General features: G+C 43.8%; 2 protein-coding genes across 5 annotated transcripts in view; both read right to left on the bottom strand.

Annotated features, from left to right (window-relative positions):
- Positions 1 to 7,638, bottom strand: part of CORO1C (coronin 1C) — an 85,429-nt gene extending 77,791 nt beyond the window's left edge. For 2 of the 3 annotated variants that reach the window (XR_012647970.1, XM_075012293.1), the window contains exon 1: positions 5,236 to 7,589. Coding sequence is in view for 1 of the 3 variants with exons in the window: in XM_075012293.1 (XP_074868394.1) it covers positions 5,236 to 6,598 (1,363 nt within the window). In the remaining 2 variants the exon portion in view is untranslated. Of the gene's footprint in view, positions 1 to 5,235; positions 7,590 to 7,617 lie in introns of those variants that run through there. The other variant, XM_075012296.1, reaches the window with a different exon arrangement.
- A 7,749-nt stretch (positions 7,639 to 15,387) lies between these two features.
- The window catches only part of SSH1 (slingshot protein phosphatase 1), a 56,211-nt gene continuing 48,711 nt past the window's right edge, over positions 15,388 to 22,887 (bottom strand). For both annotated transcript variants that reach the window (XM_075012791.1, XM_075012793.1), the window contains one exon: positions 15,388 to 22,429. In XM_075012791.1, the coding sequence (XP_074868892.1) occupies positions 21,152 to 22,429 (1,278 nt within the window). In that variant the 3' untranslated portion in view covers positions 15,388 to 21,151. The remainder of the gene's footprint in view (positions 22,430 to 22,887) is intronic.

A 22,887-nucleotide genomic window follows, 5' to 3' on the forward strand; every position in this document is an offset into this window, starting at 1 on the left:
GCCAAGAATACACCAGCATTGAAAAAAAAACAAAAAACTAGATATATTCATGGAGAAAGGGTCCATCGATTGCTATTAGGCAGCATGAGCAGGGATGATGCCTCTAGCCTCCGTGTGCAAGAAGCTGGGAATGGGTGACATGGGTTGGATCGCTTGATGATCACCTGTTCTGTTCATTCCCTCTGGGGCATCTGGCATTGGCCGCTGTTGGAAAACTGGTTACTGAGCTAGATAGACCTTTGTTCTGACCCACTGGGGCCATTCTTATGTTGGAACATTTCAGATAGGGAGGGTATAATGAATGCAGCTAAATCATGGTCACCCAATCACTTAAAAAACCTACCATGATATCTTCTGTGACCACAACTGAGCAGGGCCTGTTCTACATTTCAACCAAAAACACACCATAGCATGGTTTCCTCCTGAAATTATGATGGAACATTCACTCATTACTGGGGGGGAAGGAAGACACCTCTCAATCCTCAGCACCATTTCCTCCAACAGCTAGAAGGAAAGGTCAACTGTTGTCGAAATTCTAACCTAGGACAATAAGCTGACTGGGTCTTGGTATGGCTGCAGACACAGAGATGTTATAAACTTTTATAGTGTCTCTTCAGCAAAGTAAAGAAAAATAAGTACAAGGTTATATATAAATTCTTCAGTTCCCTTCAGAGCAGTCAACTTCACTATTTATAGGCTAAAACTATTCTAACTAGCATGTTACTTACTACTACAAAGCATATAAATATTGGCCTGACAATACACTAAAAAATTTTAAGACATCACAGTAGAGGCTGATTTTCCCCCAGTGAAGTGTATGTTGATGACACAATAGTTTATATTCCTAAGTCATCTCACCACTACCAGGATGACTAGAAATTTAACTTTACCCACTGGCCTGTGATAAAAGGGATGTATCGAATTGCTTCACCTGAGCAATTCACAGTTTTATCTACCTCTCTTGCCTCCCACACACACTCCAAATAACAAATCCTGTAATTCCTTTGCAGAAAGGAAGTAGCGCAAACCATCAATCCACACAGAAACCCCTGATGCTGCAAGCCGTGTCAGCTGCTAAATTTAGCTAACTTGCAAACATTGATTTCTTCCAACAGTGTAATAATCACGCTATTTTGTTCATGTGAACATGTCACAGTGCTTTACAAGTACTTCATTTGTTATGCCTCACTGTTTCCACGTGAAGAAACCAAAGCATGGAAAAGTGCATGCTCTGATTTAGACTTCACATTTAAATAATGAAGTACAGGTCACTTGAGGGGATGTAATTAGCTCCTGTCTTGCTCAGGTACATACTGTATGTATGTTATTGCAGGGGAGCAGGTAGCGGCAGAACAGCTGCATGCCAAACTGCATTTCCATCAAAGAACTTTTCTTTGGCCTTTTGACCTGGCTCAGAGTAACTGTACCATGAGGTCACCCATTTGGGGGAAGGAGAGATTGATGTCTTGAACAAATGACCAACTTATCAAGGCAGCAGTTCAGAATTGGTAGAGTTATGCATCAAGGATGAATCTGACACAAACAATTCAATATGTTTAGATCTCATGGGCTGAATTTCCTCATTACTAAGTATGTTCTAAAGGAAGAAATTTGGCTTACTGTGGGTTTAGGGAGCACAGCAATTTAAAGTCCTGTTACTTTGCAGCTCACACAAAAATGTGCCGCACATGACAGGTGAGCTTGAACACTTCCTGATTACAGATGCCCCAAGTTATACAACTTTCCAGGACATTTGCAATCATTTATTTATTTACTCATTAAAGTAGGGGTTATCTATCTTTCCAGAATACTGTACCCTTTTCAGGAGTATGAACCCTGAGCCCCCTGCCAAGGACTGATGCATGTAACTTAGCTTCTCATGACCGCCTGTAGTAGGAGGACCAAGGCAAAAAACGTGCTTTCCACTCTTTAATGCCAGCTCTGTATTAGCAATTGTCCCCTCTCCTTCAAAAAAAAAAAAAAAAAAAAAAGCCCCATGCACTCCACCTCTTTGAGATTCACAACCCCAAGGTCAAGAAATGCGAACCTAAATGAGTTGATATTCTCCCTAGAAGACTTCTGTTTACACCCTGATTGAGAGCCATTGATTTAAAGCATTGTAGCTCAGTATAAACAAAATTACCCTTCAACAACATGAAGGCTTAGCTTGCAGGAAACATCAGGCCATCCCACCTTTAACTCATGCTGTTATACCTCTTCCTTCCTCAAAAGAGCATGATTTATACACACACACAGTCCAATTCAGCACTGGCACAACTGGCTGCCCTTCTCATTGAATAAATGATGCAACTTTATATCTTTTAGACGCTTATGTTACCCCTTAAAATTATTTAAATGCAGGTGTCATTTTTTGATATTTTATGCAGAGAAACCTGAAATGGAAACAAGATCATTATCACTCTATGTAGCAGCATTAGATTTCTCTTCATCTGCTCTGGTCTTCAGTGTACAGTAGATACGTTATATCAGGTAGTGAGGGCAGCTTCATTTAAGTGATTAAACAGCCTTATTTTGAGGGGGCATTTTGTCCGATGTTTAGTGGCTGCCAAAATAAAATGGTGCTAGGAGCCCAATATATAACAGCTCTTAAATGTGATAGAACAATATGCACCTCAATAAAACACTGGCCTGTAGAGATCTTTTCCCCAGACCTAGTTAAGCATTTCTTCAGAGAGAGTGAGTCAGTGAGAGACCTCTTTTATTTGGCCTTATGATTCATTCAGTTGTTGGTCAGAAAGGGGAGTGATAGAATTATGCAATGATAACTAGCACAATATGAGTGATCTGATCTGATTGGATAAAAAAAAAAGAGAATTCAGGAGACTGCACAATAGCATGTGTCCTTCAAGACAGAGGAGGAAGAAAAATGTGTGGGTTAAAACACAAGACTGGCTATCATGATGGCTGGGTTTTAGTCTCAGCTCTGCTACTGACCTCCTGTGCGGCCTTGGGTATTTCCCTTCACATCTTCGTGACTTAGTTCTTTAGTAAGGACAGATAATACTGGCTTGCCTTACAAGCATGTTTGACAGTCTACTACAATGAATGGCGTGATACAGAGACTTGTAATATAATTAATGCATTACTTGTGAGAGGAAATACTTGGAAGGAAATTACTGTAGAGTGCAAAGTCCCAATAAACACAGTATTAGTAATTGTGTTCAGAGTAGTTATTAATGACAGACTATTGTTCCAAAGGTTTTTATATTATGTATATAAAATATATATATTGCATGTTCAGTATATTTCAGTTTCCAATGGTTTGTTCAAAATTTCATTTTCCTTTTTTTAATGTTTCAGTCCTAAATCTTGATTAAAATGTTAGGACGCTATATTAAAAATCCCTGCAATTAATTGCAACAGATGGGGATTTCTTTGTTGCCTCTCTTAGACATAGCAGATGATTAACTATAAAAAAAGCAGGCCAGAAAGAAGACACCCTCTCCCCTGCAACCATACCCTCCCACTAAAAAAGAGGAGAAAAAGCAGAATTCTATCTATGAAATGAATAACTTGGGATTAATATTTCTTCTTGTGCTAAACAGTACAAAGAATTTAGCCAGGATATGCATTATAAACAGGCATTTGGAAGTAAGCAGCAACATGCAGATTTAACAGCATTATTCCTGTAGCATTTCTTGGTACATTAGTCATATTTGAAATCTACATCCTGATTGTTCAATCTATTTTTAATTCTTTTGTCATCCTCCCCACTTTTCACTCACTTCTGTTAAAGACCCCATTACAAAAGCTGCAAGAGAATCAGAAAAAGGAAATAAATGCAGCCAAAACCCTTGCCAGCAGCCAGGGCCTGCCTGGGTCAGCTGGTGCATTTCTTTTAAACATTAATTCCTCTGCGTGGTTGTTAGCTTTTGTTTTTGGAACAGCTAGATCACGAACATGGCACTATGGAGAGCCACTATTTCATAGCACTAGCTAAAACTAGTGTTCCTGTGAGATGACTTATTGAATCCGCCAGCTGTTCCTGTTCCCCATAATGCTGCATGCCTTTGCTGATGTAAACACTATTTCAGAATGAATTTCAGAGACAGATGCACCATATTCCTTGGTCAGATAAAACTCCTGGGAAGTGGTGGACTGGGTCTTTAAACCCAAGTGACCTGAGAGGGGTCAGTATCAGAGATGGGTGGTGTACTTAACCCAAGTCTTTCTGGTTGCTGATAATATGCAGTTGCCTACACATTTAATTTTGCACCTGTTTGTTTGATATTTTCCCTGGAACCTGATATGATGTGGCTTTAAATATTAAAGCATTACTTCCCAAGAGTATGAGCTTGCTTTTCCACTGCTTTTCACTACAGATTCAGGTTTCCACCCTCTTTGCATTGGTTTAAGTGGCACCATAAAGTGCCAGATATGGGAGTTGGGGAGAAATCCTGACTAATTTTAAATTAAACATTTTTAATTGAAAAATATCCAAGTTAACATAGATTTCCAGTGTCTTAATAAGTGACTTTTCCCCACAGGGAAATGTTAAATAAACTACCAGATGATCAGTAGTCTAATCATATGAACTACTAAGCGCAGCTCTACAAACAAGCGCGCATTGGTTTGAGGGCGTTTGTCTGACCCTTGTCAGATTTTACTGGTTTCATTTGAACAATGCAAACTCCCCCACAGCTCAGCACAGCTTCAGGGTTAGTAGAATCTTGACTGCTCAAGAGAGTCATACAGCTAAGCCACACTAGAGATGTAAAAGAACCCCAGGGGGGAAAAATGCATCTTCTATCAACAGGTGTCAGTTAATCCAAATATTGGTCCGGAGAGACAATAGCAAATGTGAACATGGGAAAGTGAGTGAAAGAACAGCATCAAATAGCATGTGACTGATGAAAAGCACTGCCGGATAGAAGACCAAGGTATTACTAGTCAAATAAACCTTTGTATAGTAAACCCGCTTTCCATTTCACAACATAACTAAGTGGCAGTTCTGCTAAACTCTTCATTGAAACAATATGGGACTTTTCACTTTACTTTGCTATAAGAGCTTACTAGCTCTCCATTTGCTATGAGAGGAGCCCATATATTGCCCAGTATTCATCAGGTAGCTATTTGACACCACACATTTCATCAGACTCATCTCAGCACGGAACCACCACCTGTGGTTTATGTTAAACTACGCACTGCCATCCCAAGCTAGCAACCCAGAAGTACTCGGTAATCTTAACCCCAAGCACAGTGGCCATGGCTCACCTTTTCTGGCAGTACTATGAGGCGGTGCAGATGCTTTGCCTTCTGAAGACTTTTGCTTTTCAAAAGTTTTCTTCACATCTGCAACTTTAAGTGATTTTTCGTCCTCTTGATTTTCCTCCCCCTTTTGCTCCTGCTGAGTTGGGTCCCCTCCTGGGATACTTTCTCTGGTGAGTTTAGTTGCACTCTCTGGCTGATTTTTGCTAGCAATAGTCCAATTGTTGTGCGTTTTCTGTATGACTTCTGACATTGTTACAGTCTCACTGCCACTCACTTGCAGACCAGCTTGTAACCTGGTTGAAGGGGCTTCCGAGGAGCTTTTCTGTCTGTTTGAATTGAATACCACTGAACCCTCCTCACTTCTGTGGAGTTCTCCACTAGCCGGATGAAGGTCCCAGCTGTCGGTCTCTCTCAAATCTCCAGCCACTGGGGCACAATTTGAAATTGCTGAGACCATTATCTCAAGGCTCTTCACTACTTGCTTATCTTTATTGGGCTTTCCTGCTGGATCCTTTTCACCAGTCTGACTACTCGGGCAATGGTCTGCAGAGCTTTCAGACAGAGAAGAAAAATTAACTGTCTGCCTAAAGATTCCATTTGGATTGCTGCTTTCCCAAAGGGGATGTGAAGCAGATTGCATTGTTCTGTCCTCTTTGCTTTGCAGCATACAATCCATCACCGTAGCTTTTCGCTCCCTGTTGTCTGACCTGCTCTGGATGCTGGCTTTATTTTCCTCCAAGGGAGAGTTCAATGTCAGCTTGTTAACTTGTCTGCTCTCTATGCTAGTTTCTGAGTCCGACCGGCTGATCTGCTTCTTCAGCGTTCCTTGAAAAATGTCCATCATAGTTACGCTCTCACTAGCAGTCGACTCTGTCCCTTGATAACTTTCCTGACGGCTGGCATGCCTCTGGATCAGAGGCAGTGTGTGCTCTGTTGTTTTTTTTCCCCCTTCAGGTACCATGTGGACAGATGGACTAATTTCTCCCTCCTGGCTGGAAATACTGATTTCAGCTTCCTCCAGCCTGAAAACAATAGCATTTGCCTTCCTGCCTTCAGCCTCATCTGCCAAACAGCGCTGAAGCTGCATTTCAAACACCTCTGAAGGGACTTCATCTCCCATACCTTTCCCACCTGCTTTGGTCACAGTTCGCTCTTTGAAGCATGACTCTTCAGCCCTTAACCCCTTGGTCCCCCTCTCATGCACTCCTCTGTTTATTTGTAACTTCTTGGTGGAAACGTGCACATCACAATCTGTGCCCTGGGGCTCACCTCTCTCATAGCCAACTTGGGTCTTACTCAGGAAAATATCATCTTCACACTTCATCTTGGAGGTTTTCCTGGAGAGAGGAGAGTCTCTCTTTCTCATCTTACCTTTGTTATCAGGTAACTATCCAGAGCAGTGCCAGGTAGAGGTTTCCCTCACTAGCAACTCAGGGTTTTCATCACTTATCCAAAGGCTTTGAAACAATCAAACTGCTCTCTGTTCACTTGGGGTCTGCACAGAGTTTTTTTACCACCACCTCTTTATTTCACTCTGCAGGGAGACTGGACACAGACTGGAAACCTGTGTTACCAGGTTACGGGAACTGGCATTCTTCAGACTCGCAGAAGGTAGAGGTGGAAAACACATATTGGGATGAGGGAATCCGTTCTCTGGGGCAGGGTAGGATGTCGTCTCCTGACGATGGAAGTATCAGGATTGATACCACATTTGACGTTCACCAGATTTATCCTCTCTGAGCAGGTACAACAACCTCCAAAGTCCACTGGCCTCTAATCTGTTGGTGCATAACACTTGACATGCAGGATTTGCTATATATTTGTGTTCTCCAATTAATCTCCCTTTCCCCCAACTCGTTGCGGTAGTAATATCTAGTAACTCCTGATCCTTTCCCTTTGGGGGCTGATCTTGCTGTAATCCACACTCCTGTTATTTACCGTCAGATAATTTGTTATAGTTCATCTGTGCTGGATCATCTTCTGTCAGCTGTTCTGCGGTTTTTATAGAGATCTTGGAAATATATGTCCACACCCCTGGTGCATTTTCTACGGCTTTAACATGCGCTTCTGTCACAAACAACTTCCACCCAAACACTCCTTCCCTGGAAGCTTTGAGCAGTGCATGCTGCGGCTGGGACCTTGGTCTGGATCCCAGTGTACTTGGGAAAGATACTGTATACACAAAGTATTTAGCCCAGAGAGAGATCGGCTGGTATTATCTGCAGGAATATGTTATTGTTAAGTGAATTACTGTGACATCAAAATATTCCCATGATAAACAGAAAAGCCCAACACCAGCCTCAGAAATAAGATTCCATAAAGAGACTAGAAAACAGACAACTTTTCAAAAACCCTTACTAAAGTTTTGGGCATTGCTAAACAAACCTTTGTGCACAAAGTTCCTCTCTCCAGATGACTGTTCTGCCAAACAAGTGCCTGTAAACTTTCCTGAAAAAGAGACAGGGAAGGAGTGATTTTTAAAAAGTCCTAATCCATTTATATACAGTCCCAAATGCCTGACATTTTCACTAATGGTGAACGTGGCATGGCACCAATAACCACCTTCCACCCCATAGGCTCTCTCCAGCTCTTTGCCTTTTAGGGTGTGCTAGGTGTCAGCCTGCCCTATTTGTATCTCATGCAGAATCGCAAGAGGGAACATAAAAAGCACCAAGAAATACATCAGTCCCTTAGCTGTGTGAGCAGCTGTCCATTATGCACACAGAACCCTCTTCACATCCCTCTGCAGTGATGGGCTCATGTGGCATTCTTAATCTATGGCTTGGCAAGATTGAGACTTATATGATCTGCCCTTCTGGTCTGTGCCTATTTACTGCAGGAGGCTAAGCCAAAGAGCAGGGTAGACGTGCCTCTGAAAACTGGCCAAATGAAAAACCTGACTGGACTGGAAATAGGGCCCCAAGATCTGTTTATGGCCAGAAGTTCAGGGGAATTTTTAAAAGTGATTTGGTGGCCAGCAAAATGTGCCCTGTTGCTGGGTTTGGAGGTTGAATTCCTGCGCTTATCCACAGATCAAGGAAACTTCCCCCACATGGCCACCTGCCACCAGCCTTGCTCTTTGTGGAGAAGGAGGAGCACAGCTTGTTCCTCCTGGCCCTTTCACTCATTGGCTTCTGAGCTGAAACTGCCAATGATTGGGCCAGTAAGTGCCATTGACTTCTGCAAGGTGGCCACTTGCCCACCAGCATCCAAAACAGAGATGCCTCACCCACTTCACACAAGGCACCTAATAGCCATCAACAGTGCTAACTTCCTGTCACTGCCATCTGTAGCCAGATCTGAACCAGTGAGTTGGAAATACAGGGCTCCCTTACCTGCATCATCATCAACCCCTCGTGCCAGCCCCACTGCGGGGAGCAGCATCATTACACAATGAGGCAGGACAGTGCTTAATGCTAGGAATTCTATAGCCAGTGTTCTATAGGCTGCCCGACGCAAACCACAGCCCCGCTTTGGGATCCCACACTGGGTGCTGCTGCAGCATTCTCCATCTACCTGTTACTGTTAACCCACGTCACCATCCCTTCAGGCGCAGGAGCTGCTGCCAACACTCTCCTGAGCTGGGGACTTAAACAGGTCTTTCAGATGGTTTAAATATCCTCCCTCCCCCGATTCCCACCCTAGCTTCACTTTCAGAGCAGTATTTGGAGAAAGTACATGGGGGAGTGACGAGCCTTAAGGCCAGGTCAGTGCCTGTAAAGAAAAGGAGATGAGATGCATATGCCTTTGACACAACAGTTACCACCATCCAAAGGGCCGTGTCTATGGTGCTGTTTTCCACCTAGCCATGCATGCTCCATTCCTAAAACACTCGCAAGCCGAATCATTTCCTGCCCCCAATTGTTCCCAAGTACTGATGCCATGAAGCTCCCAGTAGAATAGCAGAAGCTGCTTGGGAAATGGGGTTTTATATTTCTTTATATTATATTTTATATTTCTTCCTGCCATAAGCAGGACATAACATTTCTGTTTTGTGGCCGGACCTACACAGTAATTTTAATACCCCTAAAACTGATTTCATAGCAACACAGTAAGCTGAATATAGCTTGATGCTTCAAAATCTGGAAAGAGGGACTGGTGTTGCCTGCAGCTTCCGAGGGATGATGGGACATTTACAAACACCAAACCTTTCCAACTGAATTTGCAACACAACCACTGCAAGAAGAACCCCATGGCCCTAAAGCCTTACACTCAGTGTGTCACAAGCCAAGTGACATTAGGACATAACAGTGAGCTTTCCCACTCAAGGGCATTTCACATGAAGTGGTTTATTTCAGTGTTCTGTATCGAGCAGCAGACTCAGAGAATGGCTTCTGTGATGCAAGCTGGTGGCTTCTCATTAAATCGGTGCACAAAAGGAAATTGTTATTGCAATGACATTGCCAACACACCTGGATGGAAAATCCACTGTTGTGCGCAGGGCAGCAGTGAAATATCTTAAGCATTATGCAAACACCAGGTGAGGACTGAGACTGGCAGATTGGCCAGGTTGCTGGTTGTTTGTCAGGGTATGTGCTTACCCAACTAGCTTCTCAATGCTGGAGCAATAAGCAGAGGTGTGAGCAATTTGAGATCTGAATATGCACACACGCTGACCAGGGCTCCTCTGCCCCCATTCTGCTCAGAGAGGAATCAGTAAGACACTTGGGGCAGTCAAAGACTGCAAGTGAGAGGCTAACATAAGAGCAGCTCGCTGGTCACCAGGAACAGAGCTCAGTGTATCCTGGGATTCCATGGCATTGCAGTTTGCTCCAGAAACCCTCCCCTTGCCTCAAAACTCTCGCGCAAAATCTAAGCTGACGTTTAGAAGAACATTTACACATCTAGTCCTTATGGCTTCCATAAAAGCTGTCCAAATGGAACCAGAGTGTAAATCCACACTGAGTTGTCTTCATGACTCTTCTGACCACTTGAAACTACTAATGGGCAAAGAGAAGGAGGCTGCCCCGTTCGTTGCAATGGGTTGTTAGAGCAGAAACTTAATGCTGGCCATTGCCATATTGACAGTTATTTCACTGCAGGTTGAACCTCTCGCCTGGCACCATCAGAACCTGATCTGTGCCATACAAAACAAGTTGCCGGATCACAGGAGGTCGATATTGTCTAGCAGCATTACTGACACTGACACTTCCACAGCTTGCTGGGCTCTGAGAAGACATTTAGGGGTAAATTACAGCTGAGTAACAGCACAGAACACTGAGAGCCAGGCTGGTGGCTGGAAACAAACTTTATGGGACCACTGGAAACTTGGCCACACCCATCATAAGAGGATGTCTGGCTAATTAAAATCATGCTGGATTGTGGATAAGAGAGTTCCAGACTAGAGAGGTTCAACCTGTCCTATATTCTGCTACTTCTTTATCCCACAACTCCATACGGCCCTCCCATTATTCCACAGGTTTCAAAAGCTCAAAGTGCCCTCTGTGCAGCTACCGGCACCTCCAGCCTTGATACTGAGAGTCTCCAGAGGAGGTCAGATGGTGGGAAGGGAAGTGTGGGGTGGCTGGGCTGCTAATTGTTGGGACATAAAGTGGAGCCCATCGTAAAGTTTGCTCACCCCTGGTCTACCTGACCCAATTAGAGACCCCTTTTCTATTTTCTATGATGGCATTTGATCAGGGAAGAACCACTAGGAAGTCAGGACACATGGTAAGTGGAGGGAACGTGTTCTAATATTGTTTCACTTTCTTCCAGGAGGGAAGTTAGGGGAATGTTCGGCCATCCTACCCTTTATACTGAGCCTTGCTCAGACGCTGGGTGTTGGCCTCCTTAGGTGTTTTATGTTCAAGCAGCTCTGTTTGGGAGCAAGCCTAGAAAAAAAATTCCATGCCAGTCATCAGAAACTGGAGGAATTTGAGTTGCTACAGATGTTGTCTGGTTTTACCATGGCAACATCATAACAGGATATAACTTTCAATCATAACAAGACAGAATACAAACTTACCGGCAAGGATAGCAAGGAATTTCATCAGGTTTATAGAAAGGGCTGCTTATAAATTTTCATCAGGTCTTTCAATGGCTACTTATAAATTATTTTTATGTGCAAAAATCCAGAGACAAACCTTCACTCAGTTTCTGAATTGAAGCATCCAGGACATCTTCACAGAGAGAGCGGCAAGGGCAGTTTTCTTCCAGGATTAATTTAATGAGAACGTTTGGGTTAATCAATAAATAACCAACAAGTTGGACTTCCTTCCCATACAGACCCCTGCTTTCACATGCTTTTCCTGAGGAATGGAGTCAGGGCAGGGGAATCAGAAACACAGAAAATGGAGAAAACTTATTTTTCAGAAGACCTGACACACCCAACTCAATGGGTGCTGTGGGTGCTTGCACCTATGTGTAAAATCTGAACATAAATGCACATTCCCTGGAGCATTAATTTTCCTCTAGTGTCATCATGTGTGTATATGTGGGCAGATCACAAAAGACCTTGACAGAAAGCCAACACCTCCACAAAGACACACCATACAGTCTTTGTCCCAAAATCTGGACCTCTACGGTGTCATGGGAGGATTCTCACTTATAATAAATGGACAGTTGACACACAAATATGGCTCTTCTTACACTGACACACGCACAGCTCTGCTAGGGCCGGAAGCAGAGATACACAAAGCAGTGGTATCAGCCAAGCTCCTGGGACAGACAGTGGACAGAGAAAGAGGGTGGAGGATTGTACGTCTACTAGAATGAAATATTTTATGCTCAGCTAAAAGAGAAATGAGAAAATATCGGGAAGGTGAGGCCTTGTGGCAGGACTATAAAAACCTGGTTTCCAGAAAAACTTGTTCTCAGGACTGTGATTCAGAGAATTCTGCTTCCTTTATCATCAATCACATGGATTTGGGTAGTGGCTAACGGCCAACCCAGAGGTCAGGCACTGCACAAACACTGAGCAGCTGGTATCCCCTGCCCGGGGGATCTCAGCAGATCCCGGGAAGACAGGGTACAACACACCAGTACAGTGAATTAGGAAAGGGTGGCAAACGTTATTGTTAGTGCCACCATTTGTCTTGGGGAGGAGGGCTTGGTTAGGAGGGACCAGCTGGAGGCAAGGGAGAGGGACACTGAAGGGAAGCGGCTGAGGGGTTCAGGGCAGGGGAGATGAGGGACATGCTGGGCATGAAGGACAAATTCATGTTACTGACCGTAAGGCCTTTCTCATTACTGCAAATTCAAAGATCCTCAGCCTGGCCTAGTCAGTCACTTCCCATCAGCTGTAAGACATTTGACCTTAAAATGGCACATTCAGACAAAAATTCACCTCAATGGCTCGTCTCCAAGCACGCCAGATGGGCTTCTTCAACACTTGATAGTTTCCTCTTCTTTCATAACACTAGGCATGAGGCACCAAGAGTCAGACTTACTGCTCTCATTACCTGCAGATACATAGAATGGCTATGGGTAACCAACTATGGGACCGCAGAGCTAACCAAGGGTCCCCCATCCCCTGTTCATTGCACACCTTGATCTTATGTCACTAGCTAACTAGGAGCAATTGAATGTTAGGAGAAAGTTAGACAAAGGGCAGATCACTTTCTTAATGGTCTTACCCACGAATGCTCCTGACCTAATACATGTGCTCATCTTGAAGGTGCTCCAGGACTGCTTGTTATTTGTGAAGCTACAGACTAACCTGGCAACCCTCTGAGTCATTTAATGGAGAGATGCCTTTTTGATCAGGAACACCAAACCTCTGAGGACTGACAATGCTGTCGGGCAGGGTGTTGAAAGAGAGGAGGGGGAAGAACGGGAGGACAATTCTCAAGCAAAATCAACAGTTTCACCCTCGAAGTGTGTAATAGAAGTCCATAGCTCCTGCACATTCTCTGGCTCTCTTCCTGGCTCACAAGAAATGGCCATAGTTCTACCTACAGATTCCAGAGCTTGGCTATGTCACCTTTCCATGCAGGCACTATTCACCCAGCTGGTACATTCCTCTGCAATAGGCTCCTCTTTCCTCTACAGAGGCCTTTCTAAGGGCATTAGCCTAGTCCAAAAGCCTGGGGCTGTACCAAGAGCTGTGGTTCCAGGGTGGTACTTCATAAACCCATAAAGTGAGAACAGATTTGAAATATTCCCACCATCTCCTGCTCTCGGCAGAGAATAGCTGTGTGCGTTAATATTTGGACCAACCCATAGCTCTCAGGATGCCACTGGAGAGCTCCAGAGAGGCTTCCAGGTGTTGCAATGATTTTCCAGCCTACACTCTTCACACTTCGTGTTTTAAGAAGTTGGCAAATTAAGGTTGGCAAGAGATTAAAATATATGTGAAGTGCCAATTATTTTCCAGCATCGTCAGAGCATCCTAGCTCCAACTGTGGCTTGTGTGGCCACACTCTGCCCAAGGACCCAATGGATAATGGAGACAAGCTCCTCACTGGAGTCCTCCCGATGGTGAGCGAAACCAACTGACGGGAATGTGGGGGTTCAGGCCTTGACTGGCAATGGATAAATGATTGATGCCAATCTTCAGGACTGTCAAATCGGAGCTGAATCTGTTTTTTAATGTAATTTTCAAACAATACTTCTTGGGGTTAACGGAGCTGAATCTGTTTTTTAATGTAATTTTCAAACAATACTTCTTGGGGTTAACGACTTTCTCCCAGACAATTAGCGAGTATGCCAAAGCTGGAGAACATCCTCAGCCTGTGCTTTGTTACTCTGCCAACGTAAACACTGACATTTTCTTTCCTGAAGCAGCTTAGAGAGCAAGAACAATTCCAGGCAGTAACAAGACTCCTTAAAGGCACAAGAGACAGACGCTCGCTGTTTGCCTTTAAAGGCAAAATTTGGAGAATACACTGGAAGGGCTGACCCTATGTCCTATGGAACTCTGGGCTGGAGCAGAGTTGACTCATCATGAAAAAGGCTCGCTTTTCCCAATTACTGTACATCTTGTAACTTAAAATTAATCTGCGTTAATGTTAGTTACCTGCTCTTCAGAGCCATGAAAGCCCAGGCGTTCACTCATCCCTTCTGCTGGGAGTTAGAGAACCTATGGCCTGTCAGATAATGCCATGTATCCTCTCAAGTAAAATAAGTTCTCCCCTGCCGTGGACAAAATATTGTTTAACATACAGTTTCTGCTGCATTTGCCTGCACAGCATGTTATTGGCATTCAACTCATTATGGAATAAGATGCTCTGAGATGTTCACAATCTGAAAGAACCAGGACTCCTGTGGGATCTTAAAGACTAACAACTTCAATAGGGCAGAGCTTATACCCTAATGCATGTGTTGTTTTTTAAAGTCCTTGTTTTGTTGAAAGAGACTAACATGGTTACCTCTCTGAAAATGTCTGAAAGAGTTTCCTTAAATCCGAACTCTGTTCTTGTACAAACATCTATTACCATTCTATATGGACTTCTATTGCTCCACCATTAAACAGGGTTCTATTTTTATTTCAAACGCCTTCCCCAAAACAGAAAGAAAATAAGATTTGCAGCACAGCTCGTGTTTAGACTTTTTTATTTCCACCCATGAAGTACAGGAGGTTAACTAAGACCAGCAAACAAGGGAATAAACATTCTCAAAGTTAAAAGACAGCAAAATCAATGGGACAGGAGACTCACAGGCTGATGCTAAGACCTCTGACCTAGCAAGAATATTGGTGAAGCTGCGCTATGAGTCTTGTTACCTACCTCAGCATTGTTAGGTCATCTCAAGGACCAATTTCTTTTGGACCTCCAGAGTCTGCTGCCTCTTTAACCCAGTCCCCATTTTTGTGTCTCCCTCACAACTCCTGGGGGTCAGGAGATTAAAGAAGTGGGCAAGACCCTAGTGTAAGAAGATCTTATGGGGCCAACTGTAGCCCTGTGTGTAAATAGGCACAGCTCCCCTTTGGCTAAACTCAGCAGCGGTGCTATAAGTGGCACAACAGCTATAGGTGGCAAGGGGTGAGCATGTTCCAGTCTGAACATACAGGAGGTATGAAGGAGATCAAATCTGTGGGGCAAAGATAGGGAGGCTTTTGATATGGTGTCCACCTGCTGGTTCCTTTTTCTCTTTTCTGCTTCCCACATCATTCTGATCCTTTGACCCAAAACATGACACCCATTTGCACCCCTGGAATACCAGAGAGGTTGGTGCTCTGTACGTTCCTCAACAGCTTGTGCCCGTTTACTCCTGGGGTCAGATTCTGATCTCAGTTGTGCCAATGCTGTACCAGTGGCTTTGAGGGGTGTAAACGCAATGGTGGCCACCACGATAAGAATCTGGCCCCCTGAGACGTGGCATATACCCTCACTTTCATCATCAGAGAGTTTGGCCCTGTAGATCAGCTGCACAGATATTGCCCCCTTCCCAGCAACAGCTGTTTACAGACATGGACTCACCTTGATACATGTTTTGGAAGCTCAGACTGGGCAGTCATCCGCGCTGAAATGCTGTCTGTAAGCTGATTATGCATATGGCCTGTACTCAAGAGATGGTAAAAACTCACTTGTAAAGAAAAACAGTTTATTTTTCTCACAAGAAGCACATATAATATACAGTACACTTTTACTGACAAACATAAAAAAGTGCATTATGCATCCCCTACTGCAGATGTACAGTACAAAAGATACTGCATATTTAAATATAAAAAACAGAATTAAGAAATACAATGAAATAAAAGGAACACAGTTATCATAAGAGTACAGCAATGCACTGAAATAGCTACTGGTTATTCTCCCATTCATTCATGTCTGCAATTTATCTCACAAGGGTTGTGACTATCCAAGGGATTTGGATCGGACTCATAGGTGAGCAGAGCAGGCCAATGCCTGCAACATGAAGGGGGATACCTCTGAGTTAAGAACATACGAGAAATGGCAACTGACCCAGTGCTATATCTAAAACATGGAACAACAAAAAAAAGCATATACTGGAAATAAGGTGCTGGTTTGTCCACTTCAGATTTGATGTTGGAGTGTGCCTTGGCTTAGATCATGCCTGTAACTCTCCCAGGTGTAACGATGGCCTTCCATCTTTGGAATGTCTTGTCGAGCTAGTACTTGCCCGCACTGTCTGCAGCAACGCAGAAATAAATGATAAGCAATAGGGCTAGGGCTGCAGAGATGGAATTTATGTTGGATCCATTTACAAAGACCATCATTTTACCCCATACACATAGCAAAGGAAAACTGGTTAGAAATAATGAAATCACGGACCATCAGAGTTATACAAGAATCATACACACAAATAGTAATTGTCTTAATGACACTGAAACATCAAAACACCAAGACAAAACAGCAAAACAGCAGCGTTTACCAGCTCAGCATAAATACACAGTATTTGTAAACTATCATTAAGGCACTCAATTGTAAAAGAACAATAACAATACACAGGAGGGAAAGAAAACAACTATCTTCTCATGCATCGAGACTAACAACCCTGCAAGCACTATATCTTTTGGCTACAAAAACTGAGAATTGGCATGCTGGAGCCCCTACATGTACATTAATTTCAAAAATAAAAATAAACTATAGGCATCGACAGTATTGGGTTGCACTAAGCAGCAACGGTTCTTCAAGTCTGATTGGCTACATCATATGTGTGGTGACACAGTTATGTTCCACAAAATAACTAAGTACTGCATGGGGGAATTTTCTCTTCAATGGCAATATGAGCACTCTAGTCAACTGAAGGACTAAACTAGCCATTTGTATGTAGCAGAGTTGGAGAAGAAGACGGGAAGGAAATGGGCTTGGTTTAGTTGCATTGTTAAAACAGCTTGGAAATTTTTTGATGTTCTTCACGTCTACGCACCTGATAAGCTTCTCGCTTTGTTCAGGTTACGACGGGTTGGCCAACAAATTTCAGATTGGATGCATGTGGAATGACCTCTTGAACAAGGGCAATGGGTATTCATATACTGCTGAGTATTACTGCCTGAGGTTGGTTCCCTACAGGCAAGCTAGTGCTATGAGGAATGCACAGCCCAACAGTTCAACACCCCAAGAAAGTAGATGGAATTACAGGTCTCTGGGAGTGGGGATGGGAATATCAGGTGTTAGGACGTCTTCAGAAGGCAGCAGCCCATGCATAGGTGGGAAAATCCTGCTAAGACAAATAATCAGGTGGCCATATCTCTGTGCATCACTCCTACATTTCTTGGACATGGGATTTTCAGAAGCACTCATCATTGGCCTGCCCCTATGTCTACTGAAAACAGCAGTTACCCTATTACGTATTACACTATTAATCAGCAGCACATGATTAAGGAGCCGTTAGAGTTGTCTGGATAAAGAGGGCTAGCAAAAACCCAAGGGAGAGTAGAAATTAAATAACCAAAGCTAGGTCAAATTCTACCTTGCAGCTCCAGCATCAATGGAATAGAATGGGAGTAAGTAGGGGCAGTCTTTATCCAACTGTGCAACATGGAAAAGGGCCTCTCCCTGGGAAAGAAGACCATCAATGTGAACAGGTGCAGGGATTTGCAGATGGAGAGAATCCAAACAACTGTCCAACTGGCTGTTACAACTCTTGTGCTGCCCTCTAGCCCTGAGCACCGTGTTATGCCTTGGAGGTAACTGGTGGACAAGTTAACCACCTTCAGAAATATCTTGGCTGATCGTTTGCACATGGGCTAGTAAGCTCTGAAGAAACCCTATGCCACCATGTAGCAATCAAACACACGCATTACCTATCCTCTACTTCCAATCCATCTTTTACCAATAAAGCCTAAGAAAGAGGAACCAAAAGACAAGTAATAAAACATATGGAATAATATGGACCTGGAAACACACCCATGATGCTCTGGCATAAGGCATTTAATAACAACATTAATTGTAGATATACTGCCACACTCCAGATACAGCAAAACTGAAATGTCACCGCTGGGGATTGGGAGCAGGCGTCAATTAATTCACAGTGTACTGAAGTAACCTAGTCAGTATTGATTTTGAAGGTGCAAAAAAGGGTGGCTTAGTGGAAGAACTAAACCAAGAACTAACGGCAATCAGAGCCTCCAGAGAAGTGTCCATGCTAAAGCCACTTCTGAAGATTTATAGTCAGACATAACACAGATACTGCAACCAAGGGAAAGTCCAGCTCTAAAAATGGCAGCATTCTCCCAACATTACAAATCGGCAATTTAAAAATGTTTCATGCCCTCGGAGATATTGCCGTCATTCGCCTTGCTTGAGAAGCTTCTGCTTCTTTCACACATGAAATGGGAAATTTGCCCTGTGTTCAAAATGTACATACATTTTAAACCCTTCTAAGGACAAATATTTATCTACTGCTTCCTAGCCCAAATTTCTCCTGCTTTGAGTACAAAATTGTGGGGGGTGACTTAAAAAAGGAATCCTGGGTATTCTAAACCTAGGGACATTCCCAAATGGGGACTGAAATGGAAGGTTACAGGATCTGCTGTTCAAAGTCTCAATCTTCAGTTTCCATCCCCGCCTGACAAGGCTTTATCCAGCAATGGCTCTCCAAGCACCGATTTTTAAAAAAAACCCTCAGACTCACAGGGTCCCGGCTGTTAAGCCCGCCCATCGCCACAAATCCATCATTTCTTGTCACTATGCTTTAAAGTTCACTGTGACACCAAACTGAGTCTAATGTAGAATCTGGGCATTTCTGAAAACTTAGGAGCTGCATTTCTGAAAATTTAGGAGCCTAATTCCCATTTTCAAATTTGCTTAAATCACTTAAGTCTAAATCCAATGATACGCAAGGAGGAGGGCTCAGACTCCTCAACGACTGAAGCACTTTTGAAAACTATAGCCTTAATTTTGTAAAAATGTGGGTTTGGTTTTTTTTTTTTTGGGGGGGGGGGGGCGCCCCACACGGGATTTATAGTAGGTTGGCAAACACATTCCACCACACACACCAGAAGCAAATGGCCAATTTATAAGCATGTGGCACCTGGCAGAGGTGGAAGAGCAATGGTAACAGAATTTTTATCTGAAATTGTTCTACCGTAAGTGGTCATTGGGTATGAAGACAATGACCCACAAATGCATATGGGGACTGGTCCCCATGATGCTGTGAGTGCTGTGTCATTGCTCATTTGTTGAGGGACAGTATTTTAGGGGTAAACTGGGTTATTTGCATGTCCCACCTGCCTGTCTCTGGAAGCGACTCAAGCAGATTTCTTATACTCTCAATCACTCATTGTGATTATTCCCATTTTTACTCAAATTCTGTTTTATCATCAAGAGCTGAATCCGGAGGTCTGTGCCCAAGACTCAACAGGCTCCCACTTGCCTGAATGAGAATTAAGCAGAAACCGAGTGTTTCTGAGCTGGCTGCAAACCTCTGACGGAAACGAGAATGGACTCTACAGCCAATGGCTCTGCTCAAAGAGGAATTCATGCACAACTGAAGCTACTGACTTCAGAAGGTACAGGACTGAGCCTGAAGTACCTTACCACCTCAGAAGTCTAGCTAGCGGTACCATGTAGAAGACTTAATGGTTGTGTAACACTATGAAAACTAATCTAACTCTCCACTTTTCCTCCCTTTCTGAGCTATTGCAATATTCCATTTAGACTAGGCTACACTAAAACTACTGCCTCCTCCTTGCATTGGCCCCGAATTCTGCCCTTGGATGGGTGCATTAGATCAATATAGTGCAGAAGAGCACTGCATGTCTATTCAAGCACTGATGTGCTCTTCCAGTGCCATCTGGAGGAGCCCATCACTGAAATTAACCTGTGCATCCCAAACAATATGCACTACAAACAAACAAGAGCAGGAATATGCACCTCCCACCCCATGATGAAAAAGTAAAACCTTTGGCTGTTACTCAGCATGGAGATTTGTAAACAGCTTCAGAGCTCAGTGACAGCCACACATCTTCTTGAGACAACCTGCTTCTGCTTTGCATTTCTGCTGCAAACTCCAGGATGAGAGAAACTGTCTACCAAAAATTACCTGTCGCCCCAGGTTTGAAACAAACAGAATGACAGTAAAGCCAACCTCCTGCCATCCGTAGCAGGAGACAAGTCAGCCATATTCTCTGCCATGCATGCCTTCAGCAGCCTGATAAAGCAGAGCCTCCAAAACACAAGTGCTACGCCACTGATTCCAGCATCACACACATTTCACAATGGTTCAGGTTACCTACTGGCCAGATGTGTCATTATTACCAGCATAACTATAAAACCACAACAAGAGCAACAACACCTGAAGAACAAGACATTTCTCCACTTCAGCAGAAGCCTTCAAAACATCCAGCCTAGATGTCATTCTGTTATTAACACAAGACACTATGCCAGTTAACCCTGATTATACAATAAAGAGGAACTGTCCGGTCAGCAGATCACATAATTAATAAAAACACGACTCCACAATCTTCCTTTTGACTTCATAGTTAGGGGTATTCAGTGCACTAAAGCCCACACTTCAACACTCTTTCAGGCCTTTCCTGTTGATGTCATAGGAATGCTTGTCAAAAACTTTACATATCCTGGAATAAACCTAAAAAAAATTGACACCGAAATCAGCAAGAACAGAGGTAGAGTTTATGTTGTCATCTACAGGATTTTCCACAAGTGGCTGTTTAAACTAGAGACTTGTGCTATGTTTGTTTTGCAAAATAAAAAAAGTTAGAAAATGCTGTGACTTTTGTTGAGACTCGGAAACAATATTTTCTGCCTTTTTTACATTATATATATTTTAATATTACTATACTTGGCAAACAGTACAGGTAATATTGTCCTAGCGGAACAGTAGGCTGTTCATATGCCGCATCCTCTTCCAAACCATGCAATATTTTTTTTTAACTTGTGCCATTCATCCTTGTCAGTTATGTCCCTCTTTCTCCCCACTTACTGCACAAGGAACGGGTAAAGAGGTTGTATCGGATGAACTATTTTGTTTCAGATGATAAAATTGCATTAGGTTCAGGCAATAAATGCTGATTTTAAAAAAAGAAAAAAACACACGCATACACCAGAACATGTCAACTTTTGCCCTTCCAAAGTGTGCTCTTCAAGTTTCCTGTGGCTGGATCTGCTAGCAGTTTGGAGCTTACGGTCACACTCCTCAGTGAGGATTGTGACTCACACAACATGGAAGACTCGCTTGATTTGGCCTCCTTTGAGTTCATTGGCGTTGACACATCCATGTCACTCGATAAGTCATCGGAGGACAAGTTAAGACAACCAAGCTTAGCGAGAGAATTGGATCTCTTCAGAGGGGAAGAAACAGTCAAACCAGCAAGCCGAAGTCTGGTTTCGATTTCCTGAGTTCGTTGTTTCACCAGGCCAGGTGTCCCACGCACACTGTGTATGCTGTCGCTACTAGAACTGCGTGTCAAGTTGGAACTCCTGGAAGACGATGGCGTATAGCATATGGTCTTCAGAAAGTCCTTTGTGTAACTGCTCATGTGCTCCAGCCTGCCCTGGACAGGTGTGGAGGTTTTCTGAGACAGTCCCTGCAAGTGGTTTTTGGCCTCTAACTTCTCCGCATCGTTCTCTGTGTCTTCCGATATTAAAGAGGCAGCACCCAGAAGAGATACTGCACCTTGGTGCAAAGCCAAATCTTGGTTTTCCTCTGGTATACTAGCATCAATTCTGCTAACGGAGCTCTCCCTGCCCAGCGAGGAGGGTTCTGACGGTGCACTCTTCAGACGCTCCAGTTCTTTGGTATGCTTCCTAACTAAGCCAGCTTTTTGAAGCTGAATCAGAGATTCTTGATGCTGCATCAAATAACTGTTTGTGGTTGGCTTTTCCAAATCTTTAGTAAACAGCAGGTACTTCAGGTCCTTTGTTGGTCTGACATCTTTTCTGGCCAGAGACGACTCTTTCATCCCTTCTGTATGCAGAGGGCTCTTCTCACAGTGGGAGTCTCTCCTGGTCAACAGTGCTTTGACAGGTGATTTTGGTGCATCTTTTGACTTCTCAGAAAGGCCGCAATGCTGATCCAGCACTGATTTGCAAGTGACGCCTTCCAAAACAGTGTCTCCCTGCAGCAGTGGAGGCACGAGATCATTTTTGGCCCCTCTTACTTCCCCAGGCCGTGACCTACTAGGCAGTGGGTGCGACACATTAGAAGTCACATGGGAGAGGAGCGAAGGCTGAGTGCAGATGGTAGAACTGCAGCATGGTACGATGGGATTCAGCGTCTCACACTGCTCCCCGGCCGCGTCAGCAGATGCCCCGGCTGAGGAATACATGCAGTCAGTACACGACTGGTAGGAAGGCTTGACTTTACTGAGGATCCCAAATATGGCATCGTGCTACAAAAGGAAAGGATAGGCAATAAGAAGTCAGACAAACAATGCCAGTGCAGAATGGCAGATGTGGGTTAGTTTAAAGGAAGACCAATTTGCAGACTGACAGGGAAGACAAAGAACAATAAGAAGCAATCTATTTATAGGACCCCCAGGGGCTTCAAAGAAAGCCCATCTCCAGGCCTGCTGAAGTCTGGGCTCGGCAGTGGAAGTTAAGCCCCAAGGATTCCCAGTGTCTGGGATTGGTGGAAACCCACAGTTTTAAGTGATGGTCACAACAGGCGGTTGCCCGGAGAGGTTTACAGCATGTTCAGGTGGCTGCACACTCTCTGGTGGCTGGCTCCACAGCTTGTGCGAGCACAGTGATGCTCAGAAGCACGTCTACAAAGAAAAGGCTCTGTATGGAGACAGGCACGACTCCAGGAGCCTTCACTTCCAAACCCAATTAAATCGAAACTCTCGGG

This window comes from Carettochelys insculpta, chromosome 18 (assembly GCF_033958435.1).
Source record: "Carettochelys insculpta isolate YL-2023 chromosome 18, ASM3395843v1, whole genome shotgun sequence".
Classification (NCBI taxonomy): domain Eukaryota; kingdom Metazoa; phylum Chordata; order Testudines; family Carettochelyidae; genus Carettochelys; species Carettochelys insculpta.